The sequence below is a fragment of the Carcharodon carcharias genome, chromosome 6, assembly GCF_017639515.1.
Source record: "Carcharodon carcharias isolate sCarCar2 chromosome 6, sCarCar2.pri, whole genome shotgun sequence".
Lineage (NCBI taxonomy): Eukaryota > Metazoa > Chordata > Chondrichthyes > Lamniformes > Lamnidae > Carcharodon > Carcharodon carcharias.
Window position 1 is genome coordinate 57,548,954 of NC_054472.1, and position 22,279 is coordinate 57,571,232.

At 43.6% G+C, this 22,279-nt stretch overlaps 1 protein-coding gene across 4 annotated transcripts in view; it reads left to right on the forward strand.

The window, feature by feature from the left end:
* Positions 1 to 22,279, forward strand: part of enpp2 (ectonucleotide pyrophosphatase/phosphodiesterase 2) — a 118,446-nt gene that overhangs the window by 48,802 nt on the left and 47,365 nt on the right. For all 4 annotated transcript variants that reach the window (XM_041190381.1, XM_041190380.1, XM_041190379.1 and 1 more), the window contains 4 exons: positions 8,429 to 8,537; positions 12,144 to 12,269; positions 15,836 to 15,867; positions 18,362 to 18,489. In XM_041190381.1, coding sequence (XP_041046315.1) covers positions 8,429 to 8,537; positions 12,144 to 12,269; positions 15,836 to 15,867; positions 18,362 to 18,489 — 395 coding nt within the window. The remainder of the gene's footprint in view (positions 1 to 8,428; positions 8,538 to 12,143; positions 12,270 to 15,835; positions 15,868 to 18,361; positions 18,490 to 22,279) is intronic.

The window sequence follows — 22,279 nt, forward strand, 5'->3', positions numbered from 1 at the left end:
TCTCAAAATAACTAACTTTTTAAACTTAATCTCCTACGTAATGCAATACACTTCTCTTATGAGTAAATATTGTGCTACATTTTTGCAATGTGTTTGATGGATCTTGTTTTATTTATTGCTTACCAGGTCAAGAGGGACTTTTAACTGAGGATAATGAGGTGAGGATTTTCAGCTGTTGGCTGTCCATTTGTCGCCTTAAAAACAGGCAACCAGCAATTGAAAATCAGGAGTTAGGGGAAGCAGCCGAGACAACCTATTGGCATTGAAGATTTAGTTGATGCAATTATTCTTCCCTTAAAAAAAATTTGGAGAGTCTAAATGCTGATCAAATTCACCCTAATGATACATTTCCTATGATTGGCTGTAAACAGTGTGTAAGAATGAAAGAAAAGGCTTGCATTTACAAAATGCCATTCATGTCCTCAGGCTTACCAAATAACTACACAACCATGAATTAATATTGAAGTATGGGCCTTGTTGTAGGGTAGACAATTTCCACACTATAAGATCCCATAAACAGCAGTAAGACAAATGAGCAGAGAGTCCAGTTGCAGATTGAGGGATAAATATAGGTTCAGGCCACCGGCAGGACTTTTTCCACTCTTCTTTGGATATGCTATGGGATCTTTTCCATCCATCGTAGAAGACAGATGGGGCAGCGCAATACTGAGGGAGTGCTGTACTGTTGGAGCTGTCACTTTTGAAAGCCTATTGAAGTGGAACTAATAAGACCCTGTAACACTTTTTGAAGAAGAAGCATTTTCCCACATGTTTTTCATGGAGGCAGTGGCTGAAAAGTTGGGAGTGTGAAAACCATGACCAGATTTCGGTCGGCAGGCAGTTAACCGTTTCCTCCCTCATATAGGAGGATATCCCACCTCTAAGGGCTGGCAGCCAATCACGGAATCACAGAATTGTTTTGATGCAGCAGAAGGCCGTTCAGCCCATCATGTCTGCATCAGCTGTCTGAATGAGCATGATGACTTAGTGCCATTCTCCTGCCTTTTCCCCATACCCCTGCACATTGTTTCTATTCAAATAATCATCTAATGCCCTCTCAAATGTCTCGATTGAACCTGCCTCCACCACACTTCCAGGCAGTGCATTCCAGACCCGAACCACTCGCTGTGTGAAAATTTTTTTTCTCACATCACACTTGCTTCTTTTGTAAATCATTTTAAATCTGTGACCTCTTGCTCTTGATCCCTTTATGAGTGGGAACAGTTTCTCCCTATATGCTCTATCCAGCCTCCTCATGATTTTGAAACCTCTATCAAATCTCCTCTTAGCCTTCTCCTCTCCAAGGAGAACAGTGCCAGCCTCTCCAATCTATCTTCATAACTGAAGTTTCTCATTCCTCTAACCATTCTTGTAAACCTCTTCTGCACTCTCTCCAATGTGTTCACATCCTTCGTAAAGTGTGGTGCCCAGAACTGTACACAATGCTCCAACTGAGGTCTATCTAGTGTCTGATATAAGTTCAGCATAACCTCCTTGTTCTTGTACTCTATGCCCCTATGAATAAAGTTCAGGATGCTGTATGCTTTATTAACTACTCTCCACCTGTCCTGCCACCTTTAATGTCTTATGCACATATAAGCCCAGCTCCCCCTGCTCCTGTGCCCCCTTAAGAATTGTACCCCTTATTTTATATTTTCTCTCCATGTTCTTCCTACCAAAATGAATCACCTCACACTTCTTCACATTGAACTACATCTGTCACCTATCTGCCCACCCTACCAACTTGTCTATGTACTTTTGAAGTTCTACGCTGTCCTCCTCACAGTTTGCAATACTTCCAAGTTTCGTATCATCCACAACTTTGAAATTGTCCCCTGCACACCAAGATCTAGAACATTAATATATATCAGGAAAAGCAAGGGTCCCAATACTGACCCCTGGGGAACTCCACTACAAACCTTCCTCCAGCCTGAAAAATATCAATTGACCATTACCCTCTGTTTCCTATTACTCAGCCAATTTTGTATCCACTTTGCTGCTGTTGCTTTTATTCCATGAGCTATAACTTTTCTCACAAGTCTGTGTGTGGCACTGTAAAGAATGCCTTTTGTACATTTTGCCACGTATACCACATCAACAGCATTAACCTCATCAACCCTCCCTATTTCTTCTTCAAAAAAACTCTTGCACGTTAGTTATACACGATTTCCCCTTTAAAAATCCATGCTGGCTCTTCCTCATCAACCCACATTTTTCCATGTGACTACTAATTCTATTCTGAATAATTGTTTCTGGAAGCTTCCCCACCACTGAAGTTAAACTGACTGGCCTGTAATGGCTGGGTTTATCCTTACAACTCTTTCTGAACAAGGGCGTAATGTTTGCAATTCTTCACTGAGTCTAGGAAAGACTGAAAGATTATGGCCAGTGCCCCTGTAATTTCCACTCTCACTTTCTTCAATATCCTTGGATGCATCTCATCTGGTCCCAGTGCTTTATCAACTTCAAGTACTGACAGTTTATCCAATAGCTCCTCCTTATCAATTTTAAACCCTTCTAGTGACAGTTTCCTCCTCTGCCACCATGGCCTGGGTAGCAACTGATTCCTTGGTAAAGTATTCATTTCACACCTCAGCCATGTCCCCTGCCTCCATGTGTAAATCCTCTTTGTGGTTCCTAATTTGCCTTACTCCTCCTTTTACCACCCTTTTATGCCTATAGAAGACTTTGGTGTTGCTCTTTATGTTGGCTTGCAGTCTTTTCTCATAACCCCTCTTTGCTTCTCTAATATGCTTTTTCACCTCCCCTCTGAACCTTTTGTATGCCTCTTGGTTCCCAATTGTATTTTCTACCTGACACCTGTCATAAGCGCACTTTTTCTTCTTTATCTTAACCTATCTCCTTTTTCATCCAGGGAGCTCTGGATTTGTTTGCCCTACCTTTCTCTTTTGAGGGAACATACCTTGACTATGCCCGAACCAATTTTTCTTTGAAGGTGGTCCATTGTTCAGCTATAGTTTTTCCTGCCAACTTTTGGTTCCAGTCTATCTGGTCCAACTCCGTTCTTGCCCCATTGAAGTCGACTCTCCCCAGTTAATTATCCTTACTCTGGATTGCCCATTGTCCTTTTCTACCGCCATCCTAAACATTATGATACAATGATCACTATCTCCTAAATGTTCCCCCATTGACTCTTGATCTACTTGGCCCACCTCATTTCCAAGAACCAGGTCCAACAGTGCATCCTTTCTTGTTGGACTGGACACACACTGCTGTAGAAAATTCTCCTTAACACAATCTAGGAACTCTTGCCCCTCTCTGTCCTTTACACCACCACTATCCCAGTCTACAGTTGGGTAATTATAACTACTCCATTATAACTACTCTATAATGTTTGCATCTCTCTGTAATTTCCCTGCAGATTTGTTTCTCTACACTATTCCCACTAGTTGGCAGTCTATAGATTACACCGAGCAATGTAATTGCACCCTTTTTGCTCCTTAGCTCTAGCCAAATCGATTCTGTCCTTGAACCCTCTTTCTCCAGTACTGCAATGCTCTCCTTAACCAATACAGCCACCCCTCCTCTTTTTCTTCCTGCCCTATCTTTCCTGAACACCTTGTACCCAGGAATATTTAACACCCAGCCCTGCCCTTCATAAAGCCAGGTCTCTGTCATCGTTACAACATCATACTTCCATGGCAATCTGCATCTGTAACTCCATACATTCACATACATGCACAGTAACCCTGATTCAGACTTAATGACTTTCTTCTTTGCTCCGACTCCACCGATTAATTTACTATTCTCTATATTAGTGCTATCTGTCTCTCCCAATGTTTTGTGCACCTGGTATTCCTCTTTAATATTCTCCCTTGATTTCCACACTCTTGCCGAGTTAGTTTAAAGCCACCCCAATAGCACCAACAAAGTGCCTCACAAGGAACTCAGTCCCAGCTCTGTTTAGGTGCAATCCATCTGACTTGTACAAGTGCTGTGTCCCTCAGAGCAGGTTCCAGTGTCACAGGAATCTAAAGCCCTCCATCCTGCACCATCTTTCTAGCCACACATTCATCTGTCTTATTTTATTTTGGTACTCACTTCCATGAGACACTGGGAATAATCTGGAGATTACTACATTTGAGGTCCTGCTTGCTAATTTTCTACCTAGCTCCCTAAATTTTGATCACAGGACCACACCCCGTTTCTTACCTATGTTATTGGTGCCAATGTGGATGATGACCTCTGGCTGTTCATCCTCCCCCAGAAGAATATCCTGCAGCCTGTCTATGACATCCTTCACCTTGGCATCAGGGAGGCAACACACCACCCTGGAGTCATGTCTATGGCCACAGAAACACCTATCTGTTCCCCTAACTAATGAGTCCCCTATTGCTCTTCCTTCCTTCTTCCTCCCCTCCTGTATAGCCGAGCTGCTTGTGGTGCCACAAACTTGCCTCTGACTGCACTTCCCTGAGGAACCAATTCCCTCACCAATATCCAAAATGGAAAACCAGTTAGTAAGTGGGACCCCAGGGAATTCCTTTATTATCTGTCTAGTTCTCTTGGACTGTCCTTTCTGCCTCCAGGCTCCTAAGCTGCGGTGTGACCACCTCTCTGAATGTGCTATGCACATATCTCTCAGCCTCGCTGATGTGCCACAGTGGCTCCAGCTTGAGCTCTGAAACCCAGAGCTAAAGTTTCTGTAGCTGCCAGCACTTCCTGCACATGTGGTCGTGTGTCCATGACTTCCCACATATTTCGGGACACACATTCACTTGACTGAGCTGCCCTGCCATATCTTAACTCTACTTCCCTTATGCTAAATTTATTTTACTTTGCTTTAGTTATATTACTTTATTACACAGGCCCTGACTTTCCCATATTCCTGGTGTTTCTCACTTAAATCCAAGTATAGCTATTTCTTCAAAATTAATACGCTTTTCTAATTTACAGCAATTTAAAGACAGTCCCTAACAGCAGTTTCTTACCAACCAATGAACTCACGGTTTTCCTGTGAGGTCACTTTATTTTTTTCTCACTCTCCTTTTGAACTCAGCGCGGGCTGGTTCTGAGCAGCTGACTGGTGTCTCTCCGCCTCCCAGGTAAGTCAATCAGATGGCTGGCAACTCTCTGATCCCACTAGCATCTCCGGGAATGATGATCTTTGCTGGGACTGCAGTGAGTTGCAAGGAGGAGTAATGCTGGAGGTCAAACACCGAGTTAAGGCAGGGCAGCCTTGCTGGCGACAGGCAGGAAGGCCCTGGCGGGGAAGATGGGCGTGCTGATAGGGAGGCTGGGGTAGTGGGTTGGACAAGCAGGGATGCAGCCAATTCTGTTTGGGGTTGGGAGGTCTCTATTGGCCGTATGATGCCTGATTAAGAAGGCCCCCTCTCCAAGCCCACAGCCAGACTGTCAGTGTTTAACTGGTGACCTCGCCACATGGTGTGGGCAACACCTGCCCCTGGTAAAGTACCAGCGGCGGCAGGAGCAGGCCCTTAAGTGGCTAACATTTGGCCACTCAAGGGCCTTAAGAGACGGGGAGATGACGGGCAAGGCACCTCCATCCCCCAACTGGCACACCACATAATTTTTCTCACTCCCCCCAATGTTCCCTCCTCCCGAAGCGGGGTGTAATATTCTGGCCCAGATTTCAAAAGTAATTTGTTGGCTGTGGAGCCCTTTGCGACACCTTGAGTTCATGAGAGGAGTTAGTAAATTCAAGGGACTTAAATTGACCTTAACTAGAAACACGGGACAGAGACATAGGTAGTTGGTTTGTTGTTACTGAGATCGATCAAAATTGATGACTTCATGGAAAAGATAATCAGGTGGGGTGTAAAATGGGCTGCTTATTTGCTATGAGCCTGCTTTCCCCTACTGGCCAAGATCAACTTCACCTCCAATTTTTTATTTTGCATCTTTAAGTAATCAAGTCATTGGTGCGACCAGCTATAATTTTTGGTGCTTAAGTTAAGTTAAATTATTTGGTGTTTGTATGCTGCTGTTTTATACAGTGATGAATGAGGCATTGTTACAATGTAATTAGGCTGACCTGACCCAGAACAGGAAGTTATCTGAGAACCACCATATAAAATATAAACTTGCTGACCCAATAGTGGTATTCCCAATTATGGTATTGAATAAGAATAGAACATTGCCCACAGCAGTGGAACAATTACTTGCTCTTTTTAGAACAGTCAGGTTGCTCACCCTCTGGCATTACCCTGGAGTCTCCAGGAACTGAAGTTAAATCCTCAGGGCACTGCTGAAACAGATTAGGAAAAAAATTATAGGGACAATAACAAAATAGCCTCAATCACTTTGAAGACTTTTATTCATTATAAAAATATTGGATAAAAGGGACCATTGGAGGTAGGAGGTCATGTGATGAACCTCCAGCAATTACCAACCAGAACTGGTAATCCCTATTGTTTGAGGGATCTCAAAGTTTTAACATTCACCCCAATCATCGGAGCAGACAGTTTAAAGTCTCATTGAAAGGATTATTGTAAATGAAGCAACATTGAATGTTAATAATTGATTGCCAGGCACTAATTTAAAGTTTTACAGCTTTCGAAGTTGCAATTGAATTCAGTGTCACAGCGATATATATGAATGGATTTTATGATTTATTACTCCTGGTGTATTTTCCTGTAATGTAGGCAGCCTTCCATCTCATGAGACAATAGTTTGTGCAATGGTTGTTAACTCTGTGTTAAACATCGCCTGGTGTGGCTCAGGAGTCCCAGCCTGGCATAGCATTTGCTGTAGATGAAGACAGAGGGCTGAGAAGGCGCAGTTTTCACAGGCTTCTGTTTTCTCTGGGCCTTCTTCCCAGCCAGCTGAGCTTTTCATTTCTGATCGCCTCTTCCAATGTTTTCTAAACAGTCAGCCTCCAGAGGTCACAGCATTGACAACTATCTCCCAGTTGTCGGTGTCAATATCCACCGTCTTCATATCACGCTGCAGGCATTCTTGTAGCGGGATATGGATACCTAGCACATCGTGACCCAATGGCCAGTTCATCATATAGGAGGTCTTTGGGAATACAGCTGTCATCCATCTGAGGAACATGGCTGAGTCAGCAAGACGATGCTGGTTTAGCAATGAGTGTATGCTGATGGAATTAGCACACTCCAGCATCTCTTTGTTATTGGATTCATGTTCCAAGAGATGTTGAGGATACATCTGAGACAGTGAAGGTAGAAACTGTTTAGCCTTTTCTTCTGCCTAGCATAGGTTATCCAGCTCTCACCACTGTAGAGGTGTGCACCGAGGCCGCAGGCTTGGTAGACTCGTGGTTTGGTGTTCTCAGTCTTGCTTTGGTTCCACACTTTCTTATGCAGCTTGGACATAGCAGCTGCAGCTTTTACAATGTGTTTGTTGTGCATATTGGAAATTGAGGTCAGCCTGATTTATGGTTTGCAAGATTTTCTGTTCATTAAAATTGGTATGCGTTCTATTCGGTTGTAATTGTCCAGTTGTTGCAGAGTATGGAGGAGATTTGATCTGCCTTGATCATCCTTGCATAAAAATATGAAAGGAAATAACATATGTTAAAAGAAACTTCTTCTCGAGTTCTCTGCCCAAAGGCAGTTCTGACTCACAACACTGTGTTTCCATCACAGGTAGAGCAAGGAGGCAGCTCCAGAATCCATCATAGCCGGAACAGGGGATCAAACCCTGTGCTGTTGGTATCAATTTGATCCACACTTCACCTTCCCACCAAGGATTCCGAGTTGCTATGGCGACAAACACTTTTGCATGTACGTTGTAGTCTGGAGCTATGGATAGTGATGGTAGAGGCTCCAATTTTCTTTCCATCACATGGCTGACCAGGAATCTCTCGTGCTCTTACCAGCTGCCATTGGCGTATGTTGGAAGGATATTCAACCTGTTTGGCTGTGTTATGAATGCACCTTCCTTGACCATCAATTTAGGGAGTGGGACTTGAACCCAGAACTCCTGGCTCAGAGGCAGGGATGCTGTCCACTGCTCTAAAAGACTGCCTTAAAAGGAACTATGTATCTTATTTTAAAATATTCCTTTTTTCCACCCTTATAAGTGCAGTATTAATTATTCTTCCAGCAACATTCACAAATTAAAGTTAATAACCCCTTTACAATCTCCAAGCTACAATAAATGAAATTATTTTTCAACAGGTTTTCATCCAATTCCTATCTTTTTTTTTACCAGATCAGTGTAATTTGTACAAAACTATATGAAATACAGACAGATAAAAATTGATGAGTTTGTACCATAATGTTGCTTTATAGTTTATAACTACATTTAGCAAGCTGGAAGGTAAGAAGAATCAATTAAACTTCATTTACAGTTATGTAGAGATAAAATTACGTAATATTAAAAACAGTGAATTGGCCTATTATGTAGCCTTATAAATTAATTAAAGGGAAACAAATGGTTTCTTTTTGAAGAATTTCTATGTTTCTGTTGAAACATTTAGGTGACTGATGCACTTCGGACAACAGACAGAATTGTAGGGCAGCTGATGGATGGACTCAAACAGATGAAACTGCACCGTTGTGTTAACATCATCTTTCTTGGAGATCATGGTAAGATGTCATATCAGCTAAATTTTTGGATGCTGAAGTTCTTATTTTCCACAATAAGGAGCAGGGATGCTGATTTTTTTTGTCACCTTTTAATGAGCGACTAATTGGATTGCTGTAATAAAGGTTCTTGAAGTGTACGCTTCCTGAGATTGCGGTTTCGTTTACAGTTTAAAACAAGGAAACACCCAGCCATGAAGTAATTTAATATTACGTATTGCAATGATGATCTTTTAACTATCTGCAAGCAGCAAATGAGTTCTTTAATTTGTAACATGTGTCAGCCTGTTTGGGAGAGCGCAATTGTATAGGGCTGAACTTTACGGACCAGCCGCAGGCAGGAAAACAGGATGGACGGACCTGTAAATTGCAACGGCGTGCCCATTGCTGGGTACATTGCTGGTCCACCCAATCTCGACCCCGCCATGATTTTACAGGCAGCTGGGAAGGTGTCAGGTGGGTTGCCTGCTCCTTCTGGTGGCTGCTGCTGCTGGTGGAGGAGGAGGAGGCTCAGGAGATCAGTTGAGAATTCTTGGACAAGTCCAAGAATCACATCAATCACAATCAGTCCAGCAAGTGACACAGGACAGGGATCAACAACCCAAGTCTGGAAAGGAGTTGATCCCAAGTTCCTGAGGGACATAACGGTTTGCCAAGAAACACAACAAAAAAAGAGCAGAGAAGGTTGAAAGCAGAAAATAAAATGGCAATCATTAAGAAAAGGACCGACAATCTTAACAATTTAACGTTTACTCTCCTTGAGGATGGCAATGATGTGATATATTGTATTCCAATTTGTTTATTTTAAATAAAACCCAAGTTGGGACTTCAATTTCCATAAAAAAAAATGGGTGGGGGGAGAGGCCTGCACCCAATATGTAGTTCAGTATGCTGCTGGTCAGTGAAAATTGGGGGTACCTCCTTACTGGAACCTTGTGTCAATAGGAGCCCCTCTCCCCATGTCCACCCTCATCTCCAGCCCTGTCCAACATGGCTCCCATCCCCCCGCCTCCCCTTGGGGCCTATCAGCCTGGCCCCAGCAAGATGTCAGAATTACCTACATGACAGGGTCCATCATTGAACACCATCTCCGTGATCTACCTGCAGCACCAGCAGTGGCCACCACTTCTGCTTGGTACTGCCAGTGTGCAGAGGCTGGCAGCCTCCATGGGGTGGGATATCCTCCTGGAGATTGATGGAAATCTCGCCTAGTAATAACTAAAGGTCTGTCACCTGAAAAATTAAAGTGGGGCGAGCTAGCTAAGCGGAAGCAGGCTTGCCTCCGGAATTTACACTGGGGTGCAGGGAGCTCCCTTGGTGTAAGATCTAGCGCCATGAATAGATCAACACTAATAGAGTCAGCAGACCTGGCAGCATCTGTGGAGAGAGAAAGTGAAATGACTTCAGGTCTATGATATTAATGCAAACTGTTTCTCTCTCTGCAGATGCTGCCAGATCTGTTGTGTATATCCACCTTTTTCTGTTTTTATTTCAGATTTCCAGCATCCACAGAGTATTTTGCTTATATGTTGTTATAGCAACAGAGTCAGTCTCACTGAAGTGATGGTTCACTTCAAGTACTTGTTAACTCTGGAACAGATCTTTGCCACATTTTTTTTGGTGAGGATGAATGGCCCACCAAGAATGTGAACAAAGTAACATGCACAAGAGTGTGTGGTTGAGGTGGTGAACATCATGTCAAAACCAGAAGGGCTTTGGCAGAAGTGAGAAAAACAAAAGTTACATGATTTAAGGAACAGATTGGATGTAAGGCAGGAATATCGCTGTAAAGTAATAGGATATAAAATATGTGCATGCTTAATGGAAACTTTTCATATGCAAACAATACCTGTACTGATGCAGAGAAACAATAACTGGAATGGAGGATGTTTGTGTGGTTATACCATGGCATTATAGAATACAGTGGTGAAAGTGAAAGTTTGCTGCAAGTAATATTTTTGATGAATCAAGTAATGATTCATTTCCTGTATTTAAACTAAATTGGCATGTAATCAGAGCGTGTATGATAATGCAGCTAGTGGATTCAAATACCACAAATCACTGGTTGTTATGAGTGGGCTCCTATCTCGTTGTTTCAGAAGGAGGAAGAGCTTGGAAAAGTAGGGTGTGTGTGGATTGAGGGGCAATGCAGAAACCGTGGTGTGCTCAGATCAGTGGGTGTGCTGAAGAGGTGCCCTGCAGCATGCGTGCAGCTGGATATTCTGTGTCACAATCAACAGAAACTTGTAACACAGCAAAGGACCCCTTGCAAGCACTTTCACAATTTTGCCAATCCTATCTCCTTAAGCAATGTCACCTGCCCAAAAGTGAAGAATATAAAACTGCTATATCTATCAGAAAACATTTTTTATTGGTAAATGACATTATTTGGTGATATAACAGCACATTCAAAAAATTTGCAACAAAATGATGGACTGCAGAATTGTCTAGACACTGCACACTATGGTCAGTTAATTTTAAAAAAATTATGACTCTTTGCTCCAAAAAAGATAGAGGACTGATTGACTGATCATTGGAAAGGAAAGGTCAGGTGGCTGATCTGTCCTTGTTTACTTTATGTCCTGTGGAAATTAAAATTTTAGCTCAACTTCCTCTAAATCACAGAACCGATTAGCAGTTGCCAGTGTGTCAGTGACGATGGTTTTTTTTTGCTAAGGCAAAATTGTTACTGTTCTATATTCTCCACAGCTGATTGAATAACTTTCACCATTGGTGATACTATTAAATGTTTATTAACTCGCTTGAGGTGTGAGGAATGAGTATTATTATGGTTGCATTATGATTAGCTGGGTTTCTGATCAGTCTAATAAAAACACTGAATGAGAATTGGAGGAGAGGGGCCATTTTAATTTGTTGCTATTTAGTTGTATAAAAGCATTTGGAGATAGCACCCTCTCCAAAAGTGGACAATATAATCCTGCATAATTCCTCAACCTATCAGTCACATTTTCCAGTATACACAGGGTGAATATCACAATCCCATCCAAATCCTCTGAAGCAAGGGTGGAAAACCCAATGAAATTCATAAGGCTCAGAATTTATAATTCTCAGTGGAACCTTGAAACGAGGGAAACAAAAAGAAAAGGCAATTAGGGAAACAAATTAAGAAATTAAGCAAATCTGTAGTTAGATTTTGCTGTTCCATGAATTTCACTCTCAAGTATTTCTTGCCAGTTTTATTACAAGAATAAATTTGCAAATGTTGCGAAATACCAGGGACCCTGTCTCTGCTCTTAGAGGCTTACTTGGCACCCTGCCCGGCCCATTACTCATGGTAAGAGGGGAGGCAATCCAAACAACCTGAGTAGCAGAACTGAAGCAACATCCTGCTTCCAAACCTCACAGCAGTGCATAGTCTTTGTTAGAATTGACATCCAGTGGCCTCTGTCACAATGCTACAGCCCAACAATCTTTTCAGTCCCCGGATATAAAACATGTACAACCTTGGCAATGCCCCCAGCACCCAGCTGGAATATATCGGTGTATGTAGTACTGCTTTAACAAAGCTAGAACTGATTTGAACCTGATATTCAATTGCATATTAATCTTAAAGAATATAAAAATTATTGGTACTTTTGATTTTTAAAGGAATGGAAGATGCAAGCTGTGAAAAAACTGAGTTTTTGAGTAACTACCTTTCTACAGTTGATGACATCATTTTGTTCCCTGGATCATTGGGACGTATTCGTTCCAGATATAGCAATAATGCCAGATGTAAGTAAATTGTAGATAAATCTGTTTTCTTTGTTAATAATTGCCTTTAAATTCCAAGAGTGGCTCAGTAGCACCACTACTGACCAAGCAGGATGAATTCTGTAGGACATATCTACCATACTGGGCCTGTGGCAGGTCATGACAGAACCAACAAGAGGCTAAAAACCTATTTAAGCTTATCCTCACCATTCTATCTGACCCAGATGTATCTGACCTTGACAGTATTGATAGGAGCGACCACTGCACAGTCCTTGTGGAGTCGGAAGTCCCGTCTTCACACTGAGCATACTCTTCATTGTGTTGTGTGGCACTACCGCCGTCTTCACACTGAGTATACCCTCCATGGTATTGTGTGGCACTTACTGCCATCTTCACACTGAGTATACCCTCCATGGTATTGTGTGGCAGCACCACCGTGCACAATGTCATAGATTCTGAACAGATCTAGTAGCTCAAAAGGCAATTGGGGATGGACAGGAAACACTGGCCTTGGGATGCCCACATTCCACATAATTGACTAAATTACATTTCAGTCCAAATATTTTTGTTGATGTACTTAACTTCAGCATCAGCATATCTACTATAGTGGGAATATGTTGGACATCCTTAGTTTCTCAGTCTCCATGAGCAGAAACTCAAAAATATGCAGTGCAAAACTACTAACTTCTGTAGATTATTCAGGCTGGCGTACTGTTTTGCCAACCTGAACATTATCATCCAGCCCCATTTGTCTTGCACAAGGACTGCAGTATAACTGCTGATGGTGATTTTAAATCTTAGAGTGCGGCTATTCAGGTTCCGATGACGGGAAAGACCAAGGCCAAGGTGGTGGGACCCATCATGGGGGATGCGGTGGGCCAGCCAAAAGCCCATTGACTTTCGGTGGGACTGGATAACCTCAGTGGTGGGCGGGGCCAGAAAATCCCAGTCCAGGGGCAGAATTTTGCCGTCGGTGAGCAGGGGGCGGGGCCTGCTCGCCAACGTGTAGGATGACTCGGGATGACGTTGGGTGGAACCTCCGACGTCCCCCCGCCCCATTTAAATTTTCAGGAAGGCTGGGTGTATCAAAATAAGCTGTGGACCCGCCGACTTGTCAATGGCCAATTGAGGCCATTGACGGGATCATTTAAACAATTAAAGGACCTGCCCATCCAACCAGGCCAGGAACCCCAGCGGGCAATAGAAAAAACATGAAACCTCATCCACCGGCGGGATGAGGTTTCATGCAAGGTTTTAAATAGTTTAATAAAGTTTTACTGTAATTTAAGAACATGTCCCATCTCATGTCCCATCTCATTGTCAAATGAGGGGGACATGGTAAGGATTTATTTTTATTTTTAATCTTTTTAAAAGTGTCAGCGATCTCCCTGAGGCAGCACTTAGCCTCAGGGAGATGTGCGCTTTCTCATAAGCATCCGCGAAAGAGCACACTCTCGCTTTTGGGGAATCCCCCCACCTGCACAGGGAGCGCATAGCGCTTCCCACCGGGCATCATGCTGGGTGGGCCTTAATTGGCCCGCCCACGTAAAATGGCGATGGGGCCCGCTTTTCCGGCGGGGATTGGCTCCCCGCCCGCCGGAGATTGGGTCGGGCCTGCCCACCTGACAGGCAGAAAATTCTGCCCCAAATGTCTGCTCTTTTCCATTGATAGAAATGTTGTTGATTATTGGAGAGTGCAGCAATGTTCCCTGCGTATATTTGTGTGTGCAGGTACAACATTCTAACTTGCCACCATTTAGCAGTTAATACAAGTGTAGGTTTGACGAATCCTAACTCTCATTATGAAGCAGGGCACGGTGAGAGCACAGATTAGAAATTTGGACAAAGAGACAAATAAGTCTTCCGTACATTAAAAGTAATGGCAGAAAATCATATAAAACATGCTGATCTCTGCTCTCGAATCCCTGTAAAATGTGCTAATCTCTGCGCTCGAATCCCTGTAAAACGTGCTGATCTCTGCGCTCAAATCCCTGTAAAACGTGCTGATCTCAGTGCTCGAATTCCTGTAAAACGTGCTGATCTCTGCGCTTGAATTCCTGTAAAATGTACTAATCTCTGTGCTCAAATCCCTGTAAAATGTGCTGATTTCTGCGCTTGAATCCCTGTAAAACGTGCTGATGTCTGCACTCAAATCCCTGTAAAATGCGCTGATCTCTGCACTCGAATCCCTGTAAAATGTGCTGATCTCTGCGCTCGAATCCCTGTAAAATGCACTGATCTCTGCACTCGAATCCCTGCAAAATGTGCTGATCTCTGTGCTCGAATCCCTGTAAAATGTGCTGATTTTGGCACCCGAATTCCTGTAAAATGTGCTGATCTTGGCACCCGAATTCCTGTAAAACGTGCTGATCTCTGCACTCGAATTCCTGTAAAATGTGCTGATCTCTGTGCTCGAATTCCTGTAAAATGTGCTGATCTCTGCGCTCGAATTCCTGTAAAACGCGCTGATCTCTGCACTCGAATCCCTGTAAAACGTGCTGATCTCTGCGCTCGAATTCTTGTAAAATGTGCTGATCTCTGCGCTCGAATTCCTGTAAAATGCGCTGATCTCTGCACTCGAATCCCTGTAAAATGCGCTGATCTCTGCACTCGAATCCCTGTAAAACGCGCTGATCTCTGCGCTCAAATCCCTGTAAAATGTGCTGATCTCTGCACTCAAATCCATGTAAAATGTGCTGATCTCTGCGCTCAAATCCCTGTAAAACGTGCTGATCTCTGTGCTCAAATCCCTGTAAAATGTGCTGATCTCTGCGCTCAAATCCCTGTAAAATGTGCTGATCTCTGCGCTTGAATCCCTGTAAAATGTGCTGATCTCTGCACTCGAATCCCTGTAAAATGTGCTGATCTCTGCGCTTGAATCCCTGTAAAATGTGCTGATCTCTGCGCTCGAATTCCTGTAAAACGTGCTGATCTTGGCACCCGAATTCCTGTAAAACGTGCTGATCTCTGCGCACGAATTCCTGTAAAACGTGCTGATCTCTGCGCTTGAATTCCTGTAAAACGCGCTGATCTCTGCGCTCAAATCCCTGTAAAATGTGCTGATCTCTGCACTCAAATCCCTGTAAAATGTGCTGATCTCTGCGCTCAAATCCCTGTAAAATGTGGTGATCTTGGCACCCGAATTCCTGTAAAATGTGCTGATCTTGGCACCCGAATTTCTGTAAAACGTGCTGATCTCTGCGCTTGAATTCCTGTAAAACGCGCTGATCTCTGCGCTTGAATTCCTGTAAAATGTGCTGATCTCTGCACTCGAATCCCTGTAAAACGCGCTGATTCGGTGCTCGAGTTCCTGTAAAATGTGCTGATCTCTATGCCTGAATTCCTGCAAGCATTCCTTGCATTAGAATTTGTAAGATATACTCTTGTGACTTGCTGAAACCATTGTTTAAATATTGTGCTGCTTGATGTAGCCTAATTGGAGTATGATATATTTGTTACAGCCATCTCTTGGTTTGTGATCAGATGAGTATAATTAAGGTTGGGTAAAGCTTGTTTTTTCAGTAACCCATTAGCACCCCTTCATTTTACTGCCCTTCTTTGAAAAATGCAATTACCTTTCTTTACAGATGATCCCAAAGCACTGGTTGCCAACCTTACTGTGAGTATGTAACAATATGTTGTTGAAAGTCAGTATTTAAAGCAAGGGCATAAATTAGAAGATACTGTATTTTGAATAATAATGCAATCTGGTGCAGATATAGCTCCTGGTCAGAATTTTTTGTATTGCTGCAGGGCAGCCTTGTTCTATGTGAGTCGACTGGTGTCCGACATTTCTTTTGGGTGGGGGCGAGGGAACGCAACTGTTCCACCCCCAAGCACCCCTCCCCATCCCATGTAAAATTTAGCCCTAAGTTCTTGGGTTTGAATCACCTTTTATCAACCACTTTTTTTTCTGTCACAATTTGATAGTCACATCATCTGCATTAGGTTATGGTCTAGTAACACAGCTCCATTGTCCACATTCAGATGAAATCCTCAATAGGTTTGGTCTCAAATGTTTTTACGGTTTAAATAAACAGGCAGCCATTTTATGATGGCATTGCCTAGAACCTGAAGTAACTGAACTGGATTAATTCAAAAGGACCAAAAATTCATCCAGTTGTCAAATTTGCTTTAGCTGCAAAAGAATTGTACATGCACATATAGTGATGGAAGTTTGTGTCATTATAACATGTGGCTACCATTCTGGAATGGAAATGCTCAATCATTTTGCATATTCTATTATCAGTGTTAATAACTGATCAGCTGCTATCTGTTTACTTGAATTCTTGGAACAAGGGGAGGGCAGGATTTTTAGAATTTTAAAAAAATGTTGAAAGTAAACTTAGGCAGCAAAATGGCAAAGGGAAGCTTCTGATACTTAATGGCATAGTTAAGGTTAGAAATTATGAGATGATGAAGAACAAAGTAAACATATGCTTTCCTTGATGATTTGAGATGGGCGAGAGAAAGAGATGGAACTATTTGGCTGAATGTGTGTTCAGCTTTGCAAGGTTAAGAGACAGTGTTGGCTGGAGCATTGAGCTCCAGAATGGCAGCACTGGTGTCAGATCAGTGTGTGATGTCATGACCTGCCCGCTCTGCATACTTCTGGCAGATGTTGGCCGTGTACAGGTATCCAGCACAACTCATGGGTGAAATCTGTGTTTGTGCTGAGTGGACGTCATTTTAGTTTGCAAATGATACCCTTAGCGACCAAAGAGCTGGTGCTACCGAATCCAATTTCGTGCCTTGAGACTCTGAAGTCACAGGAAACCCCATCTTTCATTCCTCATTGTAATAACTTACCCCAATCATCCCAGTGATTTTTAGAACTTATCACAAAAATACTGTTACACCCCCCCCCCCCCAACTTCCCAATATTTCTTCTTAATTGTTTTTGCATTTGTTTTATTCCTCTCTGATTATACCACAGGCAGATATGTTGAGAATGTGCACAGGACAGATGACCTGGTGGAAATTTCTGTTGTTGTAAGACTCCTAGGTGACATTAAAGAACCACTCATGTTGATACATGTTCAGACTATATTGGTTCCTTAGGTCACTGCTTCATTTGGGTCCACTCCCCCATCTTCCCAATCCCTGATGGTCTAGGCAAGTTAGGAATTCCTCATGTAGTGAGCCATGTGCATACATCCCTGCCCTATCATCCACAGGACCAGCCATTTCACGCTTAGTACTTGGAGCAAAATATGCCTTTGAGTAAAAGGAACACAAGCTATAAATTCCACACGTGGCATGTCACAGTAGCATGATACCAAGGTATGCAAATCTATTCTAGAGATGCCATTTTCCCCATCTCCTATTGTGATGATTATTCAGAAAATGATTTAGGACCATCATCTGGAAAACCATTTTTGGTAGGTGAAATTAGCTTTCAAGGAGGGTGTTATAGGAGATTGTGATTTTTGTTTTCAAGATCTTTCTCCTTAATGTGTCAGCCTACTTATATCACTGCTATCCAGGGCAAGGAGGATCTAAAAAAGCCAGATCCATAAAAGCTGGTCTGAAATGAGCCACTGATAGTTGCACAGCATTGGATAAGGATAATTCTTCCTGCTTCTTATCTTCTTCCCTGTTTAGAGCCTCTTCACAGTGAGATCGTGGAAAAAGGGAATCTGTAATGTAGGAAATATTTTGTAGAAAGCCATATCCTACACTCTATGGTATAGTGTGTTGAAGCTTCTCAACACATTATACCATCAATACAGTGAGATTTTAAAAACTGATTGTGTAAGTCAAAGTTACAACAGGAATTTAAATTTCCTAATTTGCTCCTGTTACTTCAGATTAAATCTAGCTGGACAACGCATCTTGTAATGTTTGAGATCTGCTGCTTGTATATAGGGGTGGAAACATTTGTGGAATAATAGGTTCCTATGTCACTTACACTCTGCCTGCCTTTGTTTTGCTCTTGAGTGCAAGAGCTGTGTTGAGTGACCTAATTTGCTTTTGCAGTTTCTACTGCTCACAAATGATCACTAATTCAAACACCAAAGCAACTGTAACTTACTGATAAATCCTTTTAAGAGTTGCTTTTTATTATCAGAATTCCTTGTACTCTATGATCTGTTCAACTTCATTTGTTTTAGTGTAAAAAACCTGACCAGCATTTCAAGCCCTATTTGAAGATGAATCTTCCAAAGCGTTTGCATTATGCCAACAACAGAAGAATTGAAGATGTCCATTTAATGGTTGAGAGGAAGTGGTTGGTAGCAAGGTACTTGAGTAAATTGTGTACAAATCATAGGCTGCTTATTTTTGTTTTAAGATAATGATTTGATCACCGTAGCATTATTATTCTATTCTTGCACAATTTTAATTCTTTACCGTAAAGGACTGTCCATTAAAATCTGACTAATTCTTATACTACATTGTGTACAGTGCATAACTATTTCCCTTTATTTGGAAGTATAATATTATCAGTCTCCTTAATTCCCTTATACTCCCCTGTGAATTATGACAGTGTTATTTATCAGGAATACTAACCTCAAGCTTCATGATAATTTCAGCTTTTCTCTCAACTGTTACTAATAATATTTTCACTTTGCAGGGACTACAATGTAGTTCATAAAGAGTAGAAGATTTTAAATTAATCTCTATTCGGATAAAATGTGTGAACCATGTGGTTTGTCGAGACCTGGCTCTCTCAGACTAAATTAGGTGGCAGATCTCTCATGTAATACAAAAGGTTTCTCTAAGAGTGTTCATGAGTTACTGGTTAGCCTCATGTTGTGTGATTATACAATGTATGCCATGACTGGCTATGGTATAGTTATCTCTACTGCTTCCATGTAAAGATGATGGTACTTATAGCCCCAGGTAATACGTTAAGTCTACTTTGCAATATCACTTAGTCACAGCCATGTCATGCCTGTGGGATCACTGATTATTATTTGCAGTGTTATTTATCCACAGATATTATTAACAAATATCTTGCATTTCTTATAAGCCATTACAAGCTGAAGATTCCTTGAGGCTTGAAATTCCATCACAAGCTAGTTTATCAGTAATATTCCGACTTTGAAATGTATTTTTACATTGATATTCATTCAGACATACACAGAAAAGTAGTTTGTTTTCTAAAGTATAAAATTGAAGTAAAATGAATTTGTGCTGAGTGCAGTCAGTACTTACATGCACTCATGCTAACATGTTTCACAACAGCATATGTAAGGTGTATGCTTGGTGGGCTGCACTATGAGGGGAGCTCAGAGGTGAGTGCACAGTAATGTTGTGCAGCCCTCGCCAAGGTTGCCTGTTGGATTTCAAGGTTGATACTTACCTGGCAGGGGAGAGACCTTGATCGCGTTTCTGCCAGGGAAAGATCAACGAGCAATGGCTATAACCAGTCGAACTCCTTACTATGGGGTACCTAACACCATCCGAGTCATGGTGAAGGGCAGCGAGCAAGGAACAGGAATGGATAGGACCTTCTTCACCAAGAGGATCCTATTCAAGCTGTGTGGTTTTGAGGCTGTGGAGTTCTACTGCCTACAGGATTTCCCCAGCGCTGGATTTTTTGATGTGACTTTCAAGCAAGTGGCAGCTTGTGTCAAACTCCTGAATGTGTTTGAGGAAAAGAAAGACCTGTCAGAAATGAAGATCCTGACTGCGGAGCCACTCTTTGCTCTGCCGTTGCAACGAGAACGGGTTGCGACGGTGCATCTGTACAACCCCTACGTCCCTGTCACTGACGTGCTCACCTTCCTTACCAGGTACTTCGATAAGGTTGGGAGCTGCACCGCAGTTAGAGATGATTTGGGGATCTGGACATATAAACGTCAGGTTAAGGTAACGCTCAAGACCGACGGTAAGGGAGCCATCTTCCATCCCCCTTCCAGATTCGCTATCAGGGGAAGCCGTGGCTACCTTGTCTACGCTGGGCAACCCAAACTTTGTCACTCATGCGGCAAGTCTGGTCATGTGGCAGCCAACTGCAGCGCCGCCCTCTGCAAGAACTGCAAACAGGAAGGGCACCAGACAAAAGACTGTAGACAGGCTAAGTGCTGCAACCTGTGTGGCGAGGCAAGTCACCTCTACAAGACCTGCCCCAAACATTGCCGTACTTATGCACAGGCAGCCAAAGCCAACGAGGGGGAAGCAGAAGAAATGCCTCGTGTCACTCCAACCACCAAGGCCCCCAGGGAGAACAACGGGACAAAGGAGGACACAGAGAGAGACAAGGTGGAGGAAAAGATTGGGGCAACAGATGGCCAATCAACAGCACTGCCCCCTGAACCTCCCACTCCTCAGGAGAGCGAATCAATGGAGGAGGAGGAGGCAGCAGTGGGAAAGCAGCAGGGGGATTGGCAGCTGGTGAAGAGAGCCAAAAGGAAGAAGGGGCTAAGAAGAAACCAAGCTACTTCCCAGACAAGAGGCAAGAGGCGTCTCCTATCTGACATGGATAACAAGAGCAGCAGCTATTCAGACGACGAAGGGCCAGGGCGGCGCCAACAGAAGAAGCAGCAAAACGCTTGGGAGTTGGAGGATGAGACACCCGAGCTCCAGAACGTTGGAGACAATGAGGAGACCAGCGCACCCCAACTTTGCCCACAACCCGAAGAGGCCAGTGCACCACAACCCCAGGAACCTGGGAGCAATGAGGCGCTCAGTGCACCCCAGCTCCGGGAAGCCGGGAGCAGCAACGCCCCAGAGGGGGAGAGGATTGGAGAAGCTTCTCCAACAGAGGACATTTCAAACCCCGCTCTCTGCACGGACCCCCAGATGCCACCCGAGCAGAACACCGCCAATGGGGGATTCAGGACGCTTTCCTCAGCCCATCCAAAGTGAAGCAATTTGAGCACACTACGGGCATGAAGGAGCAGACCAAAGGTCTGGAACTCTCAGAGACAACAGGTTTGGTAAGCAACTAACTGCTTTAAAATAGGTGTAAAGATTGTATCCATAAATGTGCGTAGCATTAAATCTACTACGCGATGTGTTGCGACCTTGGATTACCTTGCCAAGGTCAAAGCTGACCTGTTGTTTCTGCAGGAGTATGCGATACCACACCTCAGCACCTACAGGCAATGGTCACGATGGTGGTCCCATGGGCCATCGATCTGGTCGGGAGGAAACAACTCTCATTCCTCCGGCCTGGGGATTCTGCTGCGGGGAGGCAACTTCACCGTCTCCCAGGTTAAGGAGGTGGTGGGCGGGCGCCTCCTCGTAGCAGACGTAATGTACAAGAATGCTCCACTCCGGTTAATTAACGTCTACGCCCCGTCACAAGGGGCTGAGAGGCTGGAGGTTTTTCAGCAGCTCCAACTGCTGCTGGCAACCTCCAGACCGGTCATTCTGGGCGGTGACTTCAACTGCATCATCGATGCAGCTGGACGATCCGGCAGGGCCGACAGCAGATTGGATGCTACGTCCAAATCCCTGATGGAAACAGTAAAGGATGCCAAGCTGCATGACGTCTTCAGCAACCCTACAGATGGAGCGCAGCGTAGATATACCTGGTCGCGGCCTGACGGGTCCGTCTGTTCCAGGTAGACTTCCTGTTTGTGTCCCGTGCATTCGCAGTCAGATCCACCGACGTCAAGCCGGTGTTCATCTCTGACCGCTGCCTCCTACTGGCTGACTGTCACTTAGAGGAAGACCAGAGGGTTGGCAGGGGACATGGAAGCTAAACGTGAAACTGCTGACCCCGGAGGACATTGAGGAGCTCAAGAGGGATTACAAAGGTTGGAGAACCATGAAACCCCACTTTGAGCTCTTTGAGTCACTGACACACTGGTGGGAAGCGATCAAGGGAAACATCAAGAGGTTTTTCATCCTCAAAGGCACCCAGAAAGCTAGAAAAGAACAGAGGGAAATGTCCCGACTCCAGAAAAACATGCAGAATCTGCTCTGGCTGCAGTCGATGGGGGCTGATGTCAAGGAGGAACTCCAAGAGGTGAAGAGCCAGCAAGCCTCGCTCTTTGCCTCGGAGGCCTCCAAGATCATCTTCCGTTCCAGAGTCCGCTCCGTGGATCTGGACGAGACATGCTCACGTTTCTTCTTCC